General features: G+C 37.5%; 1 protein-coding gene across 2 annotated transcripts in view; it reads left to right on the forward strand.

Moving 5' to 3' along the window:
• rxfp2l (relaxin family peptide receptor 2, like) overlaps positions 1-17,957 on the forward strand; it is a 39,084-nt gene extending 21,127 nt beyond the window's left edge. For both annotated transcript variants that reach the window (XM_039650193.2, XM_039650194.2), the window contains 13 exons: positions 800-871; positions 1,569-1,640; positions 1,913-1,984; positions 2,160-2,234; positions 3,997-4,068; positions 6,192-6,263; positions 6,906-6,977; positions 7,163-7,234; positions 8,516-8,587; positions 11,529-11,758; positions 14,135-14,545; positions 15,161-15,373; positions 17,225-17,957. In XM_039650193.2, coding sequence (XP_039506127.1) covers positions 800-871; positions 1,569-1,640; positions 1,913-1,984; positions 2,160-2,234; positions 3,997-4,068; positions 6,192-6,263; positions 6,906-6,977; positions 7,163-7,234; positions 8,516-8,587; positions 11,529-11,758; positions 14,135-14,545; positions 15,161-15,373; positions 17,225-17,364 — 1,645 coding nt within the window. In that variant the 3' untranslated portion in view covers positions 17,365-17,957. The remainder of the gene's footprint in view (positions 1-799; positions 872-1,568; positions 1,641-1,912; positions 1,985-2,159; positions 2,235-3,996; positions 4,069-6,191; positions 6,264-6,905; positions 6,978-7,162; positions 7,235-8,515; positions 8,588-11,528; positions 11,759-14,134; positions 14,546-15,160; positions 15,374-17,224) is intronic.
• Positions 17,958-24,279: the final 6,322 nt, after the last annotated feature.

Raw genomic sequence — 24,279 nt, forward strand, 5'->3', positions numbered from 1 at the left:
CTCTTTGTACGGTTTAAATATATATATATATATATATATATATTTCCACATCAACCACAAATGAATAACATATAGTATGTTTTGCTTTTGATCTGCCGTTGTTGTCAGTTCATTGATTGCATAAGCTTGAAAGGTTTTTATCTAATAACTGACATGCTATTTTAGGGATGGCAGTCTCTCTGAGAAAAAGCTCACTGATGACAGGGGGACAGTCTTTGATGAATAGAAAGTTCAAAAGAACATTTAAAAAAATTAGAAATTTTGTAACATTATAAATGTATTTACTGTCACTTTTGATCAATTTAATGCATCCTTGCTGAATAAAAGTATTCTTTTGAACGGTAGTGTACATAATAATGATATTTGTCAGTGGGGTTTGTAAATATCATCATGACTCATTATTCCACAAATCACAGGGGTCGTATATAATCTGAAGGGGGTTATTTACAGTAAGGATTGGCTGAGTGTACATTATATTAATTATGACATGATTACTAGCAATATGACATGTTTACTAGCAATTCAATTAATAAATGGACACAGAAAATTTTATTTAAGTAAAAATATATCATTTATTAAGTGAGAAGGACCATGAAATGCAACAAAAATCACGAAACTAGCATTGCATTGAATTGGTGGCGAGGCACATTATAGATTGTGCAAAACGTGTAGATAAAATATATTTGACGGCAGGATGCCACGATAGTTCTTTTCTTTAGGGGTATAACTTTTTAATGAGGCAAAGTATTCAGAGTTCACCTACAGCAATGACTCAAACTGTGATTCTCTCTCTTTGCAGGCATTTGGAAAGTAACAATATAGAAATTATATCCAAGAGGGCATTTTCAGGACTGATCTCCTTGCGTAAACTGTGAGTAATGTGTGAATGAACAGTTCACTGACTGTGTGTGTGACTGCCCACCACAATCATATCAATGATACATCATGTATAACGTTACATCCGTCCTTCCCTGAGCTTCTGCATAAATTGATGTGTAGATCACTATCAGTCTATGTAATGAGCTCCCCATCCCTTTATTCCATTAAGTCAGTCTGCTACTTTCATCATCCACTCATTCATGAAAAAAGAAAAAGGAGAAGAAGGATGTTACAATTACAATCAGGATGGAGGCTTGATTCAGGCAGAACAGATCCATGATCAAAGACTGAATTTTAATGCCCCCTAATGCTGTTGTGTGTTCATGTAAGTTTCAATATACCTGAGCTCTTACTCTCAGAGGCCTGCTTCCATATACACATACCTGTTGATCCAATCAGCATTAAACGAAGACTAATCAGCCAACTAGAGGGAGGAAAGAGAGAAAGAAATGAAGAAAATAACTGACTGGAGGCACAAGGAACAGCAGTGACGGTTATCCAGCAGATATGATACAACTTAACAAAACCCATTGAAACCTCTGACTTCCAGTATAATGTGTATACTTCTCTTCTCTTCTCTCTCTCTCTCTCTCTCTCTCTCTCTCTCTCTCTCTCTCTCTCTCTCTCTCTCTCTCTCTCTCTCTCTCTCTCTCTCTCTCTCTCTCTCTCTCTCTCTCTCGTTTCTGCAGTTTCTTGACTCAAAATAGGATTGCGTCTCTGAAAGCAGGGATATTTAGTGACCTCAGAAATCTGGAGTGGCTGTAAGTAGAAAAACACAGACTGCTGTTTTGCTTTTTCAATCAGGCATAATTGATGGATTGTATTTGTTCTCTGTGAGAACATTTAAATGAATCTCGGCTCTTTCATGGCTCAAATTGAGACTTTGAGTGTGACCTGCTCTCATAACCAAACAAAGAGCTTCATCATGCTCTCCTTAAACGACTTGGGCTTTCTGCAAAGGTTATTATTTTAGATGAATTTCAGTGGATTTTTGGCGTCACTTTCGAATATATGTGTTTGTCTGCATGTGTAGGATTCTGGACGAGAACAGGCTGTCGTCTCTGCGTCAGAAGTCTTTTGAAGGCCTGAAATCATTATTTTTCCTGTAAGAGTAACTTCTAATTCACCTTTGACAGATTATCAGATGAATCTTATATTGTGCCTAGACCTACAAGATAGGAGGATAAATAGAAAACGTTTTTCATTTAGTTTTTCATTTATTATAAACTGATTTCTCTGTTAAATGCGTTGTATAGCTCAAGTATGGATGTATTTTGCAGGTCTTTATTAAATAACTCTGTCGAACAGTTTCCTAAAACCTCGATTTGCCTTGAGATGCCTCGTCTGAACTGGTTGTGAGTTATGACACTTTCATTGCATTACATCTAAATAAATCCAAGAAGCATTTGCATACTATATACTTGAAGTAAAATCATTTTACAAAAATATGTTTTAAATAGGGCTGTGCAAAGATTAATTGCGATTAATCGCTTCCAAAATAAAAGTTTGTGCTTACATAATATATTCGTGTGTGCTGTGTATAATTATTCAATACATGCATGCATGTATATATTTAAGAATTACACTGAAAAAAAATAATATGCTTTATCTAATCAATAAAATTGTGGCAACATATTACAAGCAATATTATTAATTAAATTGTACAAATTAGAATTAATTAGAATGTTAATTTGATGAACTATTACTCAAGTCTAATTTGTTCAGTTTAATAAATAATATTGCTTGTAATCTGTTGCCACAATTTTATTGATTAGATAAAGCATATTCATTTTATAGTGTATTTGCATGTAAATATTGTATATATATATATATATATATATATATATATATATAATCTATATTATATATAAATATAAATATTTTAAATATGAATAACACATTTTCTTAAATATGTACATGCATGTGTGTGTATTTATATATACAAAATAATTATACACAGCACACACAAATATATTATGTAAACACAAACTTTTATTTTGGATGCGATTAGTTCCAATTCATCTTTGCACAGCCCTATAGTTTAAAATAAAAAGTGTGCTGTTTGTTAAGATCACAATTAAGAAATGTATTTGGACACTTTCTGGTTGTCAAAGAGTAGTAGACCATGGTTAAAATTATGGTGATAACTACACTGCTCAGTGCTCAGGTATCTTTATGAACTTGAGGGGAACTGACTTTATACATCCACTAAACATCAGTTGGTTAACAATAATATTCAATTTAAATTTATTTTGAATAAATTTGAATTGAATAATATCAAAAATTGCCAGTGAGAAAAGGTCCACTGTCATTCATTTTTTTGTGTGGAGTGGACACTCTGCCTGCAATAGCACAAGGTTCGAAAGATGCTCCTACGTGTTACTACTGAAAAATCATGGTTTCTCTAGTGTTAGGAGTAATACTGTATATCCGGCTTTCCAACTTTGTTGATGCTCAAATGTGGGCAATAAAAGGGTCAGTTAATTGTAGAAGTACGAGCCAATTTTGCAGCTTTGCGTCTGTAAATTATCTTTCTTTTTTTTTTCACTGAGAAGTAACTTTTTGAGTTCTCAGTCACAGTCTATTTTCATAATGTAATCACCCTAAAATGTATTCCTCATAGTATGACCCCTTTAAGTGTCCAAATATGGGTAACACTTTATTTAATTACTAACTACAAGTAACTTTACAACATCTTGACTAACTCTCATTAAAATATTAGTAAAATATCTTCTTAACATCTACTAACAATTTATTTCAATGGTCTCCCAACAGACATTTCACTAACTATAAGTAACTACGAACTTATTCTACTAACCTGAAATTTAACACCTGACCCTAACCTTACAGTCTACCAATACTCTAATGACTCAAAACTCAATTACTTTTACTGTAGTTTGTAGAATGTATAAAGTGGACCAGCAAAATAAAGTTATAACCCAAATATATTTATAATAATAATGTACTTTTCATTTGCGAACAAATCTCAAAGTGATACAGCAAACATACATATGCATGGGGACCCCTTTATTTTTCTAAACCAAAATCTTGATATTTAATCATTATGCTTCAATGCTCCACATTTCAGTGATCAGCTGCAGTTTTTTGTTATTGCAGGGAAATGGAGGGTAATAGAATTTCCTCTCTCTGGGCATCAAGTTTTAAGAACTGCTCCTCTCTCACCGTCTTGTGAGTATGCATGCGCATACACACACACACACACACACACACACACACACACACACACACATACAGTAACATTCAATGTAAACTGCAGTGAGTGTTGTGGGATCAAGGGTATTGTTATAGACGGTTTATTTGTCACAGCTGAGTGTGGGCGACAGAGAGAGAAGTTGGTCTAAAGCTCCTCCTGAGTCTCACGGCTCGGCTGGAAACACTTATAAATAAATGCAGATTTAGGTTGAAGTGAATAATTTAAGGCCGTAGCAGATTAAAGACATCGGGAATGAATAAATTACAATAATTACTCATGTTTTAGATGTACATGTTGATATGCATCACGAATATCTGGTGCTGTAGTGTAAGGCCTTTGATTTGATCTGTCAGTGACATTTGAAGGACACTCTGTCCTGAGGGACAGAGCTCGCTGCATTTCGACAGCTTCTCTCTCTCACTCTGCCAATCTTCCTCTACAGGCACTTTTATGGGCCAATGAATTTTTTTAAATAAATATTTTTCTATTTTTTAATAACTTTTACAGTTTATTTTCAATTGCTAACAAGCATCGGTCAATACTGAAGCCACATTTTCAAAACTCTTCATACAGTTAGCATTACCAAGATGAATCTTGGCTAAACATTTCATCTGACCTCCAAAACTCACTCAGACCAACAAAACACTTTATACATGTCTTAAAATAAACTTGTTCCACCATAACACAGGCAACAATCCTCATTCAGAAAACACATTTCATTCATAACACACTGACCTAAAAGACAATACAACTAACAACTGGGAGCATTACTGTGACGCTGTGCGGAGAAACAGAGCTGAGGCTGGGTCCAAACGCAGTGTAGCTTTATTAAAGAAACTTAAAACAAGACACTAGAAGCAAGAAACTTGAGAGCACCAACGCAACACACATAAATTCAACAACCAACAAAGACAGGGCAGAAACACAGGGCTTAAATAATCAATGACAAACGAGCTAGACAAGATAACAAGGGGGCGTGAGAAATGAGAAACACCTGGGATAAATAATGGACGGGCAATAACTAATAACGAAAACACACAACATCACTACGTGACAATTACATAAATCATTAACTTTTATTTTTAAAGTTTGAATGATTTTTTTTTCACATAAATTTTCATTATATCATAGGAATAAGATATTAATAAATCTAAAAAATTTTTTTAAAAATATATCTTAAAATAATTAGTTAAAGTAGCTTTAGCGAGACAAAAGAGTTCCCCAAAATAATACAATTTCCATTCAGAATGCGATTTTGTATAGTATATAGATTTACATAATTCGAGAGGTGGTGGAAATTACATGCATTACACACTGTTAGACCTTACCAGGTTTTTTACAGTAAAATAAAAATTTACTGTAAAAATGCACTAAAACTCAAGTTAACTAAAAAATACAACTTATTAGTTTTAGTGCATTTTTACAGTAAATTACTGGCAACAGTGTTGCCAGTATTTTACTGTAAAAAACCTGGTAAGGTCTAACAGTGTAATTATCCTTTGGTGCATGTACTGGTCTTTTTTTAGTGGACAAATGCTGTGAGTGTGCAACGTGTGTTTTGAAAATGTATTTTCTTTTATTAGTCCACAGGGCTATAAGGAATTATATAATCATTGAAAAAAAAAACTCCTTTTACACCATTGTGAGGGTTAATTATTTTACTATAGCAGACTGAATTCTCTTTTATACTTCTATGGGATAATACGGAATCCACTGAAGGGACATGCAGCGTGTTTGATGTGATATCTGATCCAATTCATTCACTCTATTCCACAACTCAAGCTGTTTCAGTTATCACAAAAGAGTCAAATATTTCATGTCTTCGATCCAGTGCTTTTCAGACCTAATCTGTGACTGTGTTTGTCCTTGTGGCTTGTGTACTCAAGCATTATAAAACATGTTTGAGTTCATTCTTGGAAGCATGAACATGATGATATGAATAGTTCTTAAGTGTTACTCTTGTTAATCTCAGAGATAGAGACAGAACTGATTTACATATAGATTTAAATCAGCATCATTCTGTGGCACTGAAGGCCTTGGTGGAAAGGTGAACAAGTTTGAGACCATGTTATTATATATGTGTCTTTTTCTGGTTTAGAGCGCTGAGGAGAAACCGCATCAGCACTATTGAGGAGGGAACATTTGAAGACATGCAAAGATTGATAGACCTGTGAGTATACATGCATTCATTCATTTTAATGTAGTCCCCAGTTTTTTCATTGCTTGTAAAAATGTACGCACCAGAGAGAGAAAGAGACCCGATTTGTGAATTTTAAAGGTTAGTTCACCTACAAATGAAAATTCTGACCATCGTTCTTGTTTACTCACCTTCATGTCATTCCAAACCCACATTTCTTTAATTCTTCCCTGAAAAACGTTTACTGCCCATACAACAAAAGCATATAGACATGAAAAGCACAAACGGGCTAAGGTTGGTATACATTCACAAATGAGATTTGACAGCTAAAGTCAAGGCTAAGATTTTGAGTCAGTAAGTTTTGTTTTGTTTTTCACACTATTGTATGGCTTCGGGAGACTTGGAATACAGTGCATATGTATATTCAGCTTTTTTTTCCTTGATTTTTGGAGCTGGACAGCCCTGGTCAAGTGTTTGTTTTGAATAGAAAAAAGATTCTTCATATCTCTGCGATAGAGGGAAGGAGAGAAACCTCTTGTGTAAATAATCTCAGCCTGATAAGCATAAGTGTTGGAATAAAGCTTCTATCTGAGGGTCTTTTTTTCAGTTTTATTTGTTCAGTGAATGGTTAAGGTGAAAAATGAGCTGCTGAATTTGCTGTGATTTGATTTACAGAGATGTGTCTATGAACCAGATTAAAGACCTGCCTCCATCTCTGTTCCAGAACCTCCAGAACCTCAAACAGCTGTGAGAGACACATTCTGCACTTCAGTATTTATGGTGCAAATTGTGTTGTGTTATTCACTTGTATAATTGTGCTGATCTACCCAGTGATTTATTGATTGGTTGAAAGCCTCTTTGGATGAATCACAGAAGCATATTATGGACTTTATCAATAACTATTGTACTGTTTGTGTGTGTGTTTGTTATAGAAATATCTCCAACAATCCCCTGGCACACATATACAGCAATCAATTTGACACTATGGTGAATCTGCAGTCACTGTGAGTAAACAGGAGTAAACACAACATTGGTTACATTATTATATTTATGCTGTGTATAGGAGAGAGCTTATTTATGTGTGCACAAAGTTTGCAGGAATCGACATCATATTTACATGACAGTCACGTCCGGTACATGACTAGTCTCCGCATGTGATCGACCTCAGACTGTTAATCAGTGAATATGTAAATATCTAAAATCACATTGAATTAGCTCTTTATACTGGTTCTGATTAGGCTGACAATCAGGATTACAAACACATATAATTTTAAAGGTGCCCTAGAATGGTTTTTTAAATTATTTTATAATGTTTCCTGGGTTGCCCTTATAATGTTAGTATGTTTTTTTAGATCAAAAATAGTCATAATTTAGAAATAAAAGGCATGTTTCCTAGCCTGATTTTAGCCTCTGCTTTGAACACTCTGTTTGAAGGGGCGTGTCTGCTGTGTGTAACCGGCCTCTGCTGTGATGATTAGCTGACATGCTTGCATGTGAAATAGCGAATCGGTTACCTAACGTAACCTCGGTTCTCTCTAGATGAGGGAACGAGTATTGCGTAAGCTAGCTTACGCTATGGGAAAGATTCATCTTTTTTGAGAAGCTGAAGCCAAAAAATTATTCCAAAATTCATATCCATTGTCAACGCAGTTCCGCTGCAGCAGACCATGAGCGGGCTAGCTAGCAGCTCATTGGTTCGCTCAGAGAGAACTGCAACAGCCTATGGGAGAGCTGGGCTGAACTCGCGACCAAAATGGGCGTGGCTGGAGAGTATAAATCCGCCATTGGATTACATTTTTTTTAAACTGTCTCCACTGATAAATAACGCTAAGGCTCACTTGGAAATGAGGCCCGATGTCCAAAATTCCGAACCACCTCTTTAATTTTTGCCTATTTTATTGGAGAACGTGCATGGTCCTGGCATTTCCCACACAGTGTCTTGGAGGGAAGCAGCTCAGTGTCATCTTCACACTTCTGCTGGTATGATCTCTGTAGACCTGCACCACGTGATTTACAGAAGTAGGACATGTTCCTGGATCAACATCATATATTGATTCTGGAAATTCATTCCTTTCAGCCAATCATACCCTTACTCAGGAGACCTTAAAGGAGAACTCTGGCGCAAAATGAACCTTTGATCCAATTACACATTGGTACCTAGTCAACCGTTCCCTGAGATTTGTTTTCATGATAATCGAATGTAAAGAGTTTTATCTCTAAAAACTGTTTAGCGTATAAATTGTGCTTGTGAAGGTAAAATTTGTATCTGTCTGTTCTGTGGGCAGGAGTATGGAAGAGGTGGAGATTCCCAACATCAGCATCAGGATATTCCGGCCCCTAACTAACCTCACTCACATGTGAGCATACTAAAATTCTATTATTATTATTTTTTTGCTTACTTTTTATGCCATCTTATAAATATATATATAGTTATATTATATAGTCTTTGTACAATATTGTAACACTTTGCAATTGTTTACAATTTACAATTGTTTTTGTCCTCTGTGGAGAGTTCCAGACCTTCAGATTTGCTCTAGTCTCTCATGAGTTAAAACTAACACCATGTAAACCTCCATTACGCCAGAAACAGTAAGTCACACAGCACGCCCTCTGAGTGAGATAGAGGGTGAGAGAGTGGAGAGAGGTCTTTACTTTTGAATTTAGGCTGGATGGGAACTGTCAGTCGCAGGGTGAATGATTACTGCATTTGAAAAGTCAAAACTGCTGGTAAATACAGTTCAACTAGAACTCTTGATTTTTCACTGGCGGCAAGATGACCTTGCCTCTCTCTGCTTGTGATACATCTTAAACTTCTCTTCCATCAGATTTAATATCACCAGAACAGATCCCCTCCAGAGAAATTTAAATGAAATAAAAAAAGAACGAAGTAGAGAGTAGGCCTTCAGAGAGATTTTAAAAATGGAATGCTGTCATTTCTTTATGAGCAATGAGTCACCTCCACACCAGCACTGAACAAAAGTGCTGCCGCGTGCCGAGGGGTGTTGTTCTGAAGTGAGTGCTGAACCTCATGCTGAACCTTTCTGCACTTTGATGTGAAGATGAGGTTTTCAAGATTGTTACTTTGCAGATAATCAGCTGCACAAAAAAAATTACTTTTGATCTGAGACATGCCCACTCTACCACTCTAGCAGACTGTGACATTAATAGAAGCTTAGCTCTGCATTTTACAAACCTGTTGATGTGTTTGGTGAACATGGTCACAACATAGGTCATGGTCACAACATAGGTCAACGTAGGTCATGAATGACCAATAGGAATCTCGCTAGAGAGGCCAATCTACTTCGAGTAAAACTAAAGCCAATACACATTGGCGTGCAATCATTTGTATCAGCGGCGCAGCTCGTTAGCGCGGGTATATAACAAGCAGCTGCTGCAATTTGCACCGCAGCTTTTTGCTTCAGAGCCAAGCACTTCGAATGCTGACTACACAGAGTGAATCTGCAAGCCTCTTCTGGATCTCTCCACTTTGGGGCGGGCGTGACAGCACAGCAACGCAAGCGATCTTCTCTTCTCTCACTTTTTAATTTTGTTGTTCGGTATTTTGTTTTAAAAACTAAGCAAAAACATAAAAGGCTGTTTTCACAGCTGGTAAGATGCGCGGTGAGAGCGCTCAACAGCCGTTTTCATGGCTGGTAAGACCAGCGAGAGAGAACAGCGCACAGACAGGCGCACATTCCTGTTTGTGTTCGCAGTGACCGTTCCCCTGCATGCTTCAGCCCCAAGGAGAGCAGTCTCTAAAAGAGCTTATACAGATAGTTTGCGTCTTTTTCAAGATGACGTTCGATCTGTGTGTTTCTGGATGTGGTCGTTACCTGGGGTCACGGGATGGTCACGATCGCTGCCTCGTGTGTCGGGGCTTTGAACACTCTGAGGCAGCGTTCGTGGATGAGTCATGTACTCATTGTGGGAAGATGACCATCTCAGAGCTGGGGTCGAGACTCTCGTCCCTGCAAAGGGGTGGAGTCACCGTGCATCTGCCTTCGGGCAGTAACACGGGAGACCTACTGAACGTGTTTGGGTCACCAACTGAACGTGTTGGACCATCCTCAAGATGTGTACCAGTTGTTTCCTTTGGTGCTCCCCATGACAACCAGATGTCGATCGCTATATCAGAGGGTGGGTCAGACATCTCTGCGGACGACGGCTCAGAGCCGCTGCCTCTTCCGGGTGTGCCAGCAGTTCCTGAGTCGGACCCTGAGATGATGGCCTTGCTTTCCTGGGCCGCCAACAAGATCGGGCTCGGAACCCTCCACCGTGTCCCGAGCTCTCGAGGCTAATTGATTGATATCTCGGGATGGTGTGCGCTGGTTCTCAGCAACCCACCCCAGTGCCTTTCATCCCAGAAGTGCATGAGGAGCTCAAGGGGACGTGGGCCGTCCACGTCCCCTTGAGCTCCTCATGCACTTCTGGACTCCTCTGGCTCCTCATGCACCTTTTACTGCCAGAAACCGTCTCGGTGGCTCCTCCTCCCTCACCACCATAGACATCTCAGTCTGCTCATCGCCGGGGCCATTCTCTTGCCCCTGCTCCCGTGCCGCAGCAGCAGCTTCCACCTAAACAGCGCTGTAGAGCCGGTCGCAGGTAGGCCGTCCTCGCCAAGATGGGAGGCAAAGCCAGAGGTAAGTGGATGGGCAACCCGGAGATGGATGGAACTACTCTCTAGGAGACGGTGACCTCACCGCTCCCTTCCCCAGAAGAGGGCCGGGAGGAAAAAACTGTTTCGCCACTGACCTCAAAACCAGAATTTTTGGGGGGATTCTGGTCACCTTTGGTTCAGCTGATCTGTGTGGGTTAACACGGAACAACAGTGTCAGATACACCTCCTGTAAGCCACCTCCTATCGTCCTTCAAGGCAAGGTGTTGAGGCTTGCATGAAATCATGCAACATACTCCACCTTGTCTGTAGACATCGCTCATCCTAAAGCCAGTGCTGTATGAACAACGAGCATGTGTGCGACAGTAGGCTGCTGTAGGCTAAATTATTTACCACAGACAATTCCGCTTCCAACCTGTAGGGCGACGCAGAGGAACAGTTACTTGGTGTTGCTTTAAACTTGAAGTGGTTCATATGACTTCAGTTCACTGAAGTTTTTCTTCATATTTTCAATGAATTGGTTAATTTAGTTCACAAATCCCATCCCACCCCATTGCATGAGCAATTCCATACATGTTTTTAATATCTGTTTTAGATAATTAATGAAGTATGCAGTTATGTGTAAAACAAATGTGCTTTTCTATTCTCTTTTTCTGTCTAATTAATGTGTTGGATAATTTCAGTTATTTTAAGCGTTTTGAATTCTGTGGATATTCTCCCAACGTGCGGAGCTGCAAACCAAACACAGATGGAATCTCGTCCTTTGAGAATCTGCTTGCAAACATCATCCTGCGTGTGTTTGTCTGGGTCGTCGCCTTCATCATTTGCTTCGGAAATATCTTCGTCATCTGTCTGCGGTCCTGCATTGCTTCAGAGAATCAACATCACACCATGGCCATCAAATCCCTCTGCTGTAAGTCCATTATACATCAAACATGAGCGTGACAAAATCAATATGCAGGATTCTACTCTACTCAACCCCAGTCAAGCTCAAGTGATCAATCAGTTGAAATCCATTTCATGCATTAAACAGTGAGACTCAATGTATCCATTCTAAGAGTGACATTTCTACACATCCACTTATCTAAAAAAAAGGTCAACATGAAATGTTCTTCACAATCCATTTTACTTCATAATATTTTAGATTGAAAAAAAACAAACTTATCTAAAATAGTTGACGACATTCAACATGAAATTACATGAGATAAGACTTGATTTTATTCATGATTGGATCATGGAAGAGACTTCCTAAACCAGTTTGAAGCCAGACCTGAATATGGTTAACATTAGACTGCAAGACCGATAGGATTTTTTGATTTTCATTCAATATTATATTATACACTACGCTACTAGTTTGGGGTTCAGCATCATTACTCCAGTGTCACATTATCCTTTAGAAATCAAAATTCTAAAATTTGAAAACCGTGATGGGGGGGGGGGGGTTATTGGGTTTTATTTTAATGAGATTTTCTTGTAACAATGTCATTGTCACTTTTTTATAAAGTTAACGAATCCTTGCTGTGTAACGTGACAGCTCACAAAATAAATTAGTTTAAGCAAAATAATTAAAAAGGGCACCAGGATTAAGCCTGTCAAGAAAATTACATATTAAATATTACATCAGTCAGTATTATACAGTCTTTTCCCACAACAATGCTTTGATTGAATATAAAGGTATAAAACAGTCACAACCCTAGCTATTAGCTAATTCTGGTGCAATTACTTCTAATTGTGCATTGTCCCTGTAAAAATAAACAATAAAATGAAATGAAATGAAAAAAAATGAAACCCTGAATAATGGGGTTAAGGATGTGTACTACTATTAAATATAGGTGTATTTGATTTTGTTATATATGTTTGACAGATATATAATCATTTAATTATATTTAAAGTGATTGAAAGTTCGTAATGAAAAAGTTGTCTGTTTGCTTTCTGAAATGGTAGGGTGCAGTGTCTAATTTTGGAAGTTGACAGGCGTCAGACAAACAGGCAGGGTCGTAGCTCCCTCTAATTGCAGCATTTACAGACACGTTCCATTATAGTACACACTCAGCTAATTATATACATCAATACACATCCCAGAAACTCACTAAATTATACATCTATGCAGTATCACAAGCTTTTAATAAACATCAAAACACACACACTCTCCCCACTGGGCAGATAAATAATTACAACAGTGTATTTTTACACACACACACACACACACACAGAAAGAGAGCTTGTTGACTTGTGTTTGTGTATATTTATTAGAAAAGGTTAGATCAGAGTGTGAGTCTGAGGACTATGCTGTGTCAGTGACGGAAGGAGATATCAGTGTGGAGGGTGTAGCCTCACTATCGGACGGGGCTGAAAAGAAATGGATTGAACAGATGGCTGGATGTGTGCAGTTTTTTAACCCACAAAGAGAAAGGCCAAGTCGCTATCTTAAATTATCAAAACCCGCCACCCCCTTAGAGAAGAGGCATGCAGAGAGAGGGAAGAGTCTCCAACTCTGGAGTTTTCCACACTATTAATGCTTGCTTCCAAAAACCCATTCACAGTGTGTGAAATGTCTCGGAGGCCTTGATTTTGATAAATGAAAACGAAAGAAGGGAGATAAATCTGTAGAGTGTGTAAAGTGAAAGCATGTAAGTGATTTGATGCTTGCTGACTATTAACTGAATCTACTGCTCTGCAGGTTTCTAGGACACACAAATAGAGAGAACCGCAAAAAAAAAAAAAAAAAGAGGCAGGCTTGACCACACACTACCAGAAATAAATATAGCAGAAATCAATAGACTGACATGACTGACTGATGGATTATGGATAAATCCTGTAAATGGATCAATTCTATTATTTATATACTGTTACACTATTTAATAATATTCTTTGTTCATTTTTATTATCAGTTTTTTTTTTCTTTTCGGTTTAGTATTATTGTGTTTTTCATTTTTATTCGTCTTTGTTTTTCTTTCTTACCTTTTTTCACCTTTAGTGTTATCAATTTTAGTACTTAAACATGCTTTCTTCAGTTTGTATCCAAGGCAAAATTTTGTTTAAATATTCATTTAATATTTATATTTTATTTAAAATGTATTTTAATTAGCAACAACACTGGAATGGATGTGTCGATGCATGAACAGGTGAATAGATGGATGAATGTTTGGCAAATGGATAGATAGATAGGCAAATGGTTGCATGGCCATATGGGCAAATGGATGAGGAGGATGAATGGATGGCAATGGATTGATAGCTTGATGACCTTTTTTTAAAATCCTGTATTAAAATGTGTGTCTATCTCTAATAGGTGCAGACTGTCTCATGGGTGTGTATCTGCTTTTCATCGGTGCCTTTGATATCAAGTATTGCGGCGAGTACAACCGCCATGCTCAGATATGGATGGAGAGCCTGTCCTGCCAGCTGATTGGCTCACTGGCCATGTTGTCCACAGAGGTATCCGTCATGATGTTGACCTACATGACACTGGAGAAGTACCTGTGCATCGTCTTCCCATTCCAGCATTACCGTGCTGGACGAAAACAGACACTCTGCTCACTGACCTTCATCTGGCTGCTAGGATTTATCATTGCCGTTATTCCCTTCTGGGATAAAAAGACATTTGGGAATTTTTATGGGCGGAATGGAGTGTGTTTCCCTCTTCATTCAGACCAGACAGAGAAACCTGGTGCCAGATGCTACTCTACTGCCATCTTTCTCGGTGAGGGCAGAGGGCATCGGAGTGTGAAAATTTAGCTCTACGTTTGGGACCAAGATACACCAGTGTGTTTGTGTGTGTGTATATATGTGTGTGCATGTATGTGTTTTACAGGTTTTTGCAGGATTATTTAATAATTTTACTGAATTTCTCTAGAGATTTAACAATGCTCCCAAAAAGCTTTCATAAATTAAACTCAGAAAATGATGGCAATCACCAACGGTCAGTCACTGAACTCAGCAAAAAAACTATGCTCTTAATTACTATATTTCTCATTTTTGAACAAAATTTTATCTAAATACCCTCAAAACGTGCTAAATTATGTAATGAATTTAGTTTATTTTAATACATTTCCATTTTTTTTGTTTGCAGTGGAGTAAGAAAGCGTTATGTAAATACAAGTGTATTCTCTTAAAATAAAAATGTATATATATATATATTTGCTCCCCAAGTAGATTTTGAGGATGTTACAGTAATTGTTTATACTGGAAAAACACTAAGTCGTGCAGTACTGCAACAGTACAAAGACTAAGACTGGCTAATGCATAAAAAGGATAACTTGTCGAAACACCTTTTGCTCGATGTTACTGAACATTTATGTGTATGTTTCTCTGTCAGGTCTGAATCTGCTGGGTTTCATGGTGATCGTATTCTCCTACTCCAGTATGTTTTACTCTGTCCAGAAAACGGCAAAGTCAGCGCGGCAGACGGTATATGATCGGGAAGTCGCTATTGCAAAGCGTTTTTTCTTCATTGTGTTCACTGATGCCATGTGCTGGATCCCCATCTTCCTCCTGAAGATATTATCACTGCTAAGAGTACACATCGCAGGTAAGCAAACCCAAGCTAATATGTTTGAGAGAACACACTGGCAGGGTATTATGAGTTTGTCTTAACTCAATACTGCTGTGACCGCAGTTTGGCTGCACATTTGCTAATGAAACGCATCAATATTATATGGTGAAATAAGAACTAAATGTCTGCTTGGCCTGATTTCCAGTCAATAACAATATAATAACCCTGCTTTGTTCTTGTGCATGTACGATGCATACAGCAGAATTTACAGACCTTTAAAATCAGATATGATCTCTGCTCCAGTAGGTATTGATTTTACTTTTCTTTTATTTATTTGTGAACTTTAATAAAACATTGCACAGTTGCATCTAGACAACCAGAATTTAAATTACACATGCACTCACATTTTTTTTTTTATCAAGCAGCTTATCATTGGGGAAATATCATAAAAAAAGAAAATTAAAGAGAGTAATACAGGTTTACACCATATGGCAGGTGTGCCCAACCCTGCTCCTGCCGATCGACTGTTCAACACAGTTTATATCCAACCCTAATCAAACACACCTGAAGCAACAAATTAAGGTCTTCAGGGCCACTTGGAAATTAAAGCCAGGTGTGTTTAATTGTGCAGACAGTCGTTCGGCAGGTGCAGGGGTGGGCACCCCTTCCAAATGGTATACAACAGAAGTACAGATAATTTCAGATTATTTAAAGTGAGAAACGATCTTGTCTACTGGCATTTTCTTCATTGAATATAATTGTTACTAGTATGGTATTTATTTCAGTGGAAATACCAACCCGATCTCACGACCAAGTCGTACGAATTCGACGAATGATTAAAAAGTGGCTAACTCGTAACAATTCATACGACCTCACTCGTACGAATTAATACGATTTTGCTAAATCGTACATATTTTACGAATTGGCCGATTCGTATGAATTCATACGAATGACCTACCCCTTACCCCGCCCCTAAACTTAACCATCACGTGGGTTTAGACAAATCGTACGAATTAGTACGAATGAGGTCGTACGAATTAGTACGAATTAGACACTTTTTAATCATGCGTCGAATTCGTACGAATTGGTCGTGAGATAGTGTTGGAAATACAGGTCTTAGGGTGTGTTGTTCACACTTGGCTGGTTTGGTTCAATTAAAACAAACTGGTGCGATTGCTTGGTTAGTGCGGTTCATTTGCCATCCAAACCCTGGTGTGCACCAAACAAGCCTGAAAAGGTGTGTTTTGGTCCGCTTCCAAACAAACTCTGGTGTGGTTTGACCATAATATGAATGCAACACAGACCAAATACATCTAAACAAACCAAAAACATGATGTCACAAGATGCGAGTCTAAAATGGACAGAAACTCGTCACGAGTTCTCAGCTGATAAAAATAAATACCATCATATGTATCCTAAGCACATACACTGAACGCTTTTAACACAGCATCGTTTAGAATGCTTTGTAAGTTCTGCCTCAAAATATGTCATAAAAGCGTTTCTTTTCTTTAGGTTTGGTGTTAAATTACAGTGTGTTCGCTATGTAAACCAGGACTAAATGTCTGGAACTGTTGACTTTATCAAGACACAATAAGCCATTTTAATTGGCTTTTTAATAAAGCCTTAATCCAGATATAACTGTATACTCCTTGTTTAAATCTGTTGACAAATGTTATTTCCGAAAAATGCGAGTGATGCGAGTAGCCGTTCTGAGCAATGTGGCACATTTTGATTAGTTGATGGCTGAAGCCACGGGCACAAAAAGGATTAGACTTGCAACCGCCATGAGCACACATAAACACTTATCAGCTAGAATGGCTTTGCAGTTCTGCCCTTGGACAATACGGTTTAATCTGCACTTTCTTTCTCTTTCTGTGTCTCCTCCAGGTACCATCATACTGTGGGTGGTGATTTTTATCCTTCCAATAAACAGCGCCCTGAACCCCATCCTCTACACTATCACAACCAGCGCTTTTCAGCAGAGACTCAAACAGTGTCTGAAATATCGCTGCCAGCAGACTGACTGACACAAACACACACTATGCATATGCACATGCTCAGAGATTAATATTCCATGTGGAATAAAACGTTAATAGATGACCGAATAATGACCACACACACACACACGATGCTCTCATCCTCACCACAAGGCTTATAAGAGCCTGCAAGGGTGGAGAAATGAGAGCACACATGACCACATTAACCAGCAGACCATCGTAAACAATGATACTTATGCAATTAATGTAATGTAGCCTTATTTGAAAAACAAAGAAATTACATGCAAACCTATAAATATTCAACTGCCATATAGACCTGGAGCAGTGCATGCATACAGAGGGAAAGCTAAACTCTGCTGCTGTCAGATGAAGGCAGGGAACACTTCTGGACTTACCCAGCGGGCTGAGGATTTGAACCCCTTCCGACTGAGTTGTTTGGATGTGAATGGAAAACGAAGAAGCAAATTTGGCAGTTGCTTACTGGCAGGATAGAAAATGTCCAGACAGACCAAAAACAGCCAATTATAGCACTTAATCTGTGAAGAAGAAAAAAAACACAAAGAAATTCAGATCATTATGGTGTTCACATTGGTATCAAATTATACTTTTGTTCCGAACTGCTCTTTTATTGTGTGAGTGTATTATTTATAAAACACATTGCTTTCGTTTGTCTTCTGTAATTTGTCAGTTGTTTACAATATGTAAAATGAATGTAAAACCCAAGTTATTGCTCCACTTCCACTGACACGTTTTATATCTTCTTACCACAAAATCAGCTCATAGAGGATGTCTTTTAAGAAAGACTTAGGATAGATTTCATTACCAGAGAGCAGCTTCACCAAATAAAGGAGCTCATTGATCTCCCTGTACCCCACAGTCACAATAAAAAAACATCACAGGACAGTCATCAGTTTACTGAGATGGACCCTTCACCGCTGAAGGTTTGGGCTTTGACTTTGCTTAGTCTCATAAAGTCTGACGACATACTGTAGTCTTACCCAAATGTAAATGTATTCTGTTAAAACACTGAATTAATCTGTGTGCCACACAGAACATAGTCTTAGTAAACAACGTAATTGTGTGTTTTCTTTTGCATGCATTAGACCAGGGGCCAATACCATGGCTAGTCAGGTATGTTTCAGTTTAATTTGCACCAACCCTGGGTTTTAGGCACTATGAATGTGGTTTGGCTTTTAGCAGTGTTCATCACGATAGTAACGAGTGCTCCACGGCTAACCTGGTCCGGGACAGGTTATGTTCCAGGTAAGAGGTTGCAAACCGAACTTCAGACTAATCAGGTATGAGCAAAGGATAAGTTTCTACTCCAAATCAAAGGTCACTACATAGCAAATTATTTTTAAAGACAAAATCGTCTGTAATGCCTATTTAGAATAATCATTTTGTATGATTTTATATTATTTATGTAATTAATTTATACCCTTAACATGTGTACAAATTTTAGTTCATCAATTATTATTACGCAGAGTTTAAAGGAATAAATATATAAAGGTAATATAAATACGCTTTTGAATCGATAGATAAAGATATGAAATGACTGTGAGCTTAATGTGTCTCTCTCAACTCTCTCAAGAGAGTATCTCTTTCATAGACAGCTATTTTCTTGTTGTGTACATTTGTTTAATACTTCTATTTAATAAGAGAATTGCATTGTTTCTCTTAGTTTCACTCTTTCTCAGCATGTGATTGGTTGTTACTTATGTCACTCCTAAACTCAGGATCACTTCTTCACTTCTATTCTTGCTGATCCACTGTCCTCAAGAGTCGAGCTCCAATTCTAAACAAACACACCAGAACAAGCTAATCAACATTTTCAGTATTACTCGAAAATTATTGGCAGGTATTGTCAGTCTGGTTTGATGTGAGCTCATGGCTTGTCTTGTGTTCCTTGTGCCGTGTGCTCTCTTGTCAATTGTCTGGCCCCTCCCATCTTGTTACCTGATTATTGATTGATTTGCCCCACCTGTCTTGTTTGTTATACCCTCTTATGTTAATTTCCCTATTTAGTCTCCCTTTGTTTACAGTCCTGTGATGGTTTGTTGTCTACCCAGATAGCAGGCTGACATTGAATCAACGTGGAAATATGACATCGAAACAACGTTGATCTGACATTGTTTTGCTCATCGAATTAACGTTGAACCAACGTCAGACGCGTCATTCTTTCAAAACTAACGGAAAATCAACTTGAAATCAACGCGTTGTTTCAACGTTATGAAAGCAAACCAATTTTCGATTTTCATTTAGCTTTGAAGAATGCCGCGTCTGACGTTGGTTCAACGTTATTTCGATGAGCAAAATCAACGTTGTTTCAATGTCATGAGAGACGTCGTTTCCACGTTGATTCAATGTCAGTTTGCTGTCTGGGTAAGTTTTCCATGTTTCTCGTGTTTCCTTATCTTGCCTGTTTTTGTTCTTGTTTTCCCCCATGAGGGAGTTTTGATTGGGTTTGTTTGTTTATTTACTTAATAAATACAGTATTAACCCATTGTTTCTGCACTTGAGTCCTCGCACATTAATCCACCCATTCCGTTGCAGGCTAAGCTATAGGTATCGAGCTAAATTAAAGAAGAATTTCGTGCAGGATTCATAACATATATGGTGTTCGGCATGTAAGAGTTTCCATGATGAAAGCATTGTTCACCTGCTTACATCATCTTTTAAAAGTGACCCATATCCGATTTTTGCATTTACACTATACACTGCTGAAATTACCAAATGTAGACGTTCTAAACCTGGAAAATTAAGCAAAACCGCACGAAATTCAATGGATGCAGATGCAAATAAAATTATCCAGTGTTTTCTTTCCACAATATTTCAATAAGTCATCAAAACATTGGTCTCGTACGGAGGAGAAAAAAAGAGGAGAGGCTCTTGCCACGAGCACTTAAAACGATGCCTCATATCTCGTGAAATGTCTTCAAAAACGGATTTATTTCTGTAACAACCCTGCATTTTTGCCTGCACTCTTCACCCCAAACACTCAAAAGACATGAAACCTCCACATTGCTCCACTGTGTGTATCCTTTCTTCCATCGCGCCTATAATCGCGCACTTTTTTATCGTGCACTTTTTAATGACTTACGACTCGCATTATCGGGGAATATCCGATTTGTCTGCTTACATGGCACACGCAAATACACGTATCCGATTCATAACCATATGAATGAGGCCTGAATCCGATCTAAGAAAATCGGAATCCATGCGTTTTTTTCCTGCTTACATGTTCACTGGTAATATCTGATCTGTGCCACATGAGAGGAAAAAATCGGATTTGGGTCACTTGAACCATGCAGTGTAAACGAGGCCAAGATCTCATGAAATGGCGTATGTATGACCAATTCGTATTTCCATTTTTATTATTATGCGTGTTGATAGCACACATAATAATAAAAATAATAAATAATTCATAATCGCATAATCGCTTTTCAGCGTGTTTATGAACGCCGTTGACTTAACGTTTCATTACTGTAGGCCTATATATAAATCTATGACCTACCCCAACCCGGTCCCTAATACGATTCATGAGTCTTCACGAGTCTTTAGAGTCAATCGATTTTTATACTCTTTTTATCAGAGTACTTACATTTTAATTATGCATTGATATATACAGTATATATATATATATATATATATATATATATATATATACATATATATAGAAAGTTTAAACAAATTTGGAAAAAACTTTTTTTTTACAAGATTCCTACCTACAATACCTTTAAAAGTGCTTTTTGTACCTTGTAAGCACACTTTTTAGATAAATAACCCAGAGTTGTGAGCTATACATCAGCCCGTGGGCATGCCACCCGGGGCATGAGGCTGACGCTGTAGGCTTTGTTTTGATTTACCACCGATTATTTTCTACAGGTCCTCAGATCAGCCAATGAGGCTAATTTTATTGTATATAATGACCTCAGATCGCTTCAAATGCAACCCTTATTTTTATAATGCATCAGTAACAACCCAGTAGGGTCAGCTGTCATTGATTCAGGTATATTTTGATTTAACGGAACAAGAAATATTTTCAAACAGGCTTGAAATATTGGCCTCCATGACTTTTCTGCCACCTGAGCCAGCCAAGCTATCAGACAATCTATTTATCTAATCAATACAACAGATGAGGTACAATCAAGACTAAAAAGAGAAAAGGACAGCGTGTAAGAGAGAGAGAGAGTGAGTGAGTGAGAAAGAGAGAGAGAGAGAGAGAGAGAGAGTGAGTGAACAGCGCATTTAATTAAAACCAACCTCATTTGTGACCATGGGAATAAAACTTGCAGATAGCATTTATTCAACCTGCCACAACAACTGCTACAAGCAATTTTTCAAAGGTTTTTTTTTTCATTGTAACCTGTGTTACATTCTAACCTGTAGCTGGAAATAACACAGAGGAAGCACAAAAGAACAAGGAAATTAATTGCAGTCCAAAAGACCACTAGTCTGTGAAAGGCTTCGAGCCAAGCAGCTCGAAAGAACAGGAAAACGCTTCAGTTTCTAGGCAGGTGATCAACGGGATCACACATTCTATTTTTCTTAATTTAGCACATACCCAAAGTCATTTTTAAAATGGAAAACCTCACCTGGGGATTGCTGGGTTCATTGTAAGTCATGATCATTTTGTTTTAAAAAAATTCTTAAAGGGATAGTTCACTTTGAAATTAATTTTTGATATGTTTTAGCTTACCTCAAGGGCATTCAAGATGTAGGTGTCTTTGTTTCCACAGTATTTTCAATTTTGACATTTTTCAGTCAAACCGTTGTTGTCTGTCAGTCATATAATGCAGGTTTAGGGGAGTTCACCTCAAAGAGCATGCACAGAGAAGTCCAAATTAAACCTGATTTAATGACTCGTGAATGCAAGTACACACTGATGGCCTAAGACACGAAACGAGCGGTTTGTGTGAGAAAACGAACAGCATTTACATCGTTTTTACCTCTTGTTAACAGCTATGTTAAACTGAACTGAATCAGATGTCCAACTGAACCGAACTGAACCGTCTTCTGATGTTACGCCGGAAGTGATCTCTCGCGCATCTACGTCACGCATTGTTTACACGGAGACTTCGGAAGTTTTACCTTTCACTAAACATATTTAGATATATCGAAATCGGTATATCTAAATGAAATGAAAAATGTCAAAATTGAAAATACTGTGGAAACAAAGACACCTACATCTTGGATGCCCTTGAGGTAAGCTAAAACATGCCAAAAATTAATTTCAAAGTGAACTATCCCTTTAACCAGTCAGAGAAAATGGCGATGGGTTGAAGAGAGATTTCTTTGAAGTAGACTTTGGGCCTGCCAAATCAATTGAAAAAGGAAGTGGGGACAAGTACACTCACTGGTAAATTGATAAAATGACTGCATTTGGAAATAATAGAAGTATTTTGTGTTGTCTGCTTCAGTTAATGTTTAAATCATATTTGATCTAAATCAGTTTTTGGTTATTTTAGTACTGTCCTTCAACATATTGGATTTGAAATTAAACAATAATTAGGAGTTTAAAATGAAGACTTTAATCTTATGTATAAGGTCATTTATTTCTATTATATTATTTGTAAATTATTTGTTAATCAAATTCAAAGAATCTGCAAATATGATCATTTTATTTAGGTTCATAGGAGCTTGTGCAAAACACCTTCAAATACTGCCACAAATACCTTCTGATTAGCTAAACAAATCTTTTTATTTTATTGTTTACAGAAACTAAGGCTGTCACAGAGATCGGGGTGATATTTGAGGACAGTTATTTAACTTTTGGGATAAAAACTTTGGGCATTTTAAAACAACTTACAGCACCTGTAATGATAGGCTAAGGTTAAAAGGGGGGTATATAAAAAGAACTTGACAGATGTCTGTACTTTGACATTTGAAACGAACTGAATTTCCTTTAACCCAACCCATTGTGGAACATATTTTCTGACATATTCAAAAACAATTCGCTGTCATGCAATATTAAAAGGTACTCAGGCACGGTCTCCTTTTAGTCTGCAAATACAGCATAATTGGCCAATTTTAGACACTTTAATAATTAACGAGGCAAAAATAAGGAGCACTTTATCTCCCCACAAAAATGACAGCTCAGAAGGAGTTTTCAGTGCGACCGGGCAGACTGTCAGCACATAGACTGCGACTCACAATTAGTCATTACTCTGTATCAATCAAACTAATTTGGAATAAATACTGTAGAGAAGCACCTTGTGTAAATGGGAGTTCTCCATCACCAGCTCTATAATACATTTACTGACAAGTTTGTTTGCCAACCCAAACTGTGCCCTTAAGTGTCCTGTGCTAGCAGGACACCAATGTGGTTTAAATGTATAGCTGTTCACCGCAAAACACCTGTTAATTTAATTCAAATCTGTTTTCAGGCTTAACATCTTTTGTCTGTATAAAAGCCAATAATCAACACTTTATTTTTTTCCTGGAAAAGTTCCTTTATTCTCAATCATTCACAAAGCATGACTAATCATGACAATCAAATCAACAAAAATGCCACTTGTGTTTAACACTGAATTATCGTTCAAAAAAGGGAAGACTTGAAACAACTTAAACATTATGGGTAAATGGACCAGAGTTCTGTACATTAGAAAAAAATCAAAGCACATATAACCACACTGTGGCACTTGAACCATTTCACTTCAAGGCAGAACAACATGTATAATGCAGTTATACTTTTAAATAAATAAAATACTGATAATAACAGATAAGAACAGTGATAAGAAAGAGAATTAACAAATTGTATAAAAAATATTTTTACCTTTAGGGGAGATAAAAATGGAAAAACGTAAAGCTGTATTAAGAAGGCCTCTTGAATATCATTCCCATGGATTCCATGCAGACGTTAAGTTATTAAAACTTCACAAATGAAGTTTGCCACATTCAAATGGCTGACGCAAATAAATTAAATATATGGGGGGAGGGGGGGGG

The sequence above is a fragment of the Pimephales promelas genome, chromosome 4, assembly GCF_988280905.1.
Source record: "Pimephales promelas chromosome 4, fPimPro1.hap1.1, whole genome shotgun sequence".
Classification (NCBI taxonomy): Eukaryota; Metazoa; Chordata; class Actinopteri; order Cypriniformes; family Leuciscidae; genus Pimephales; species Pimephales promelas.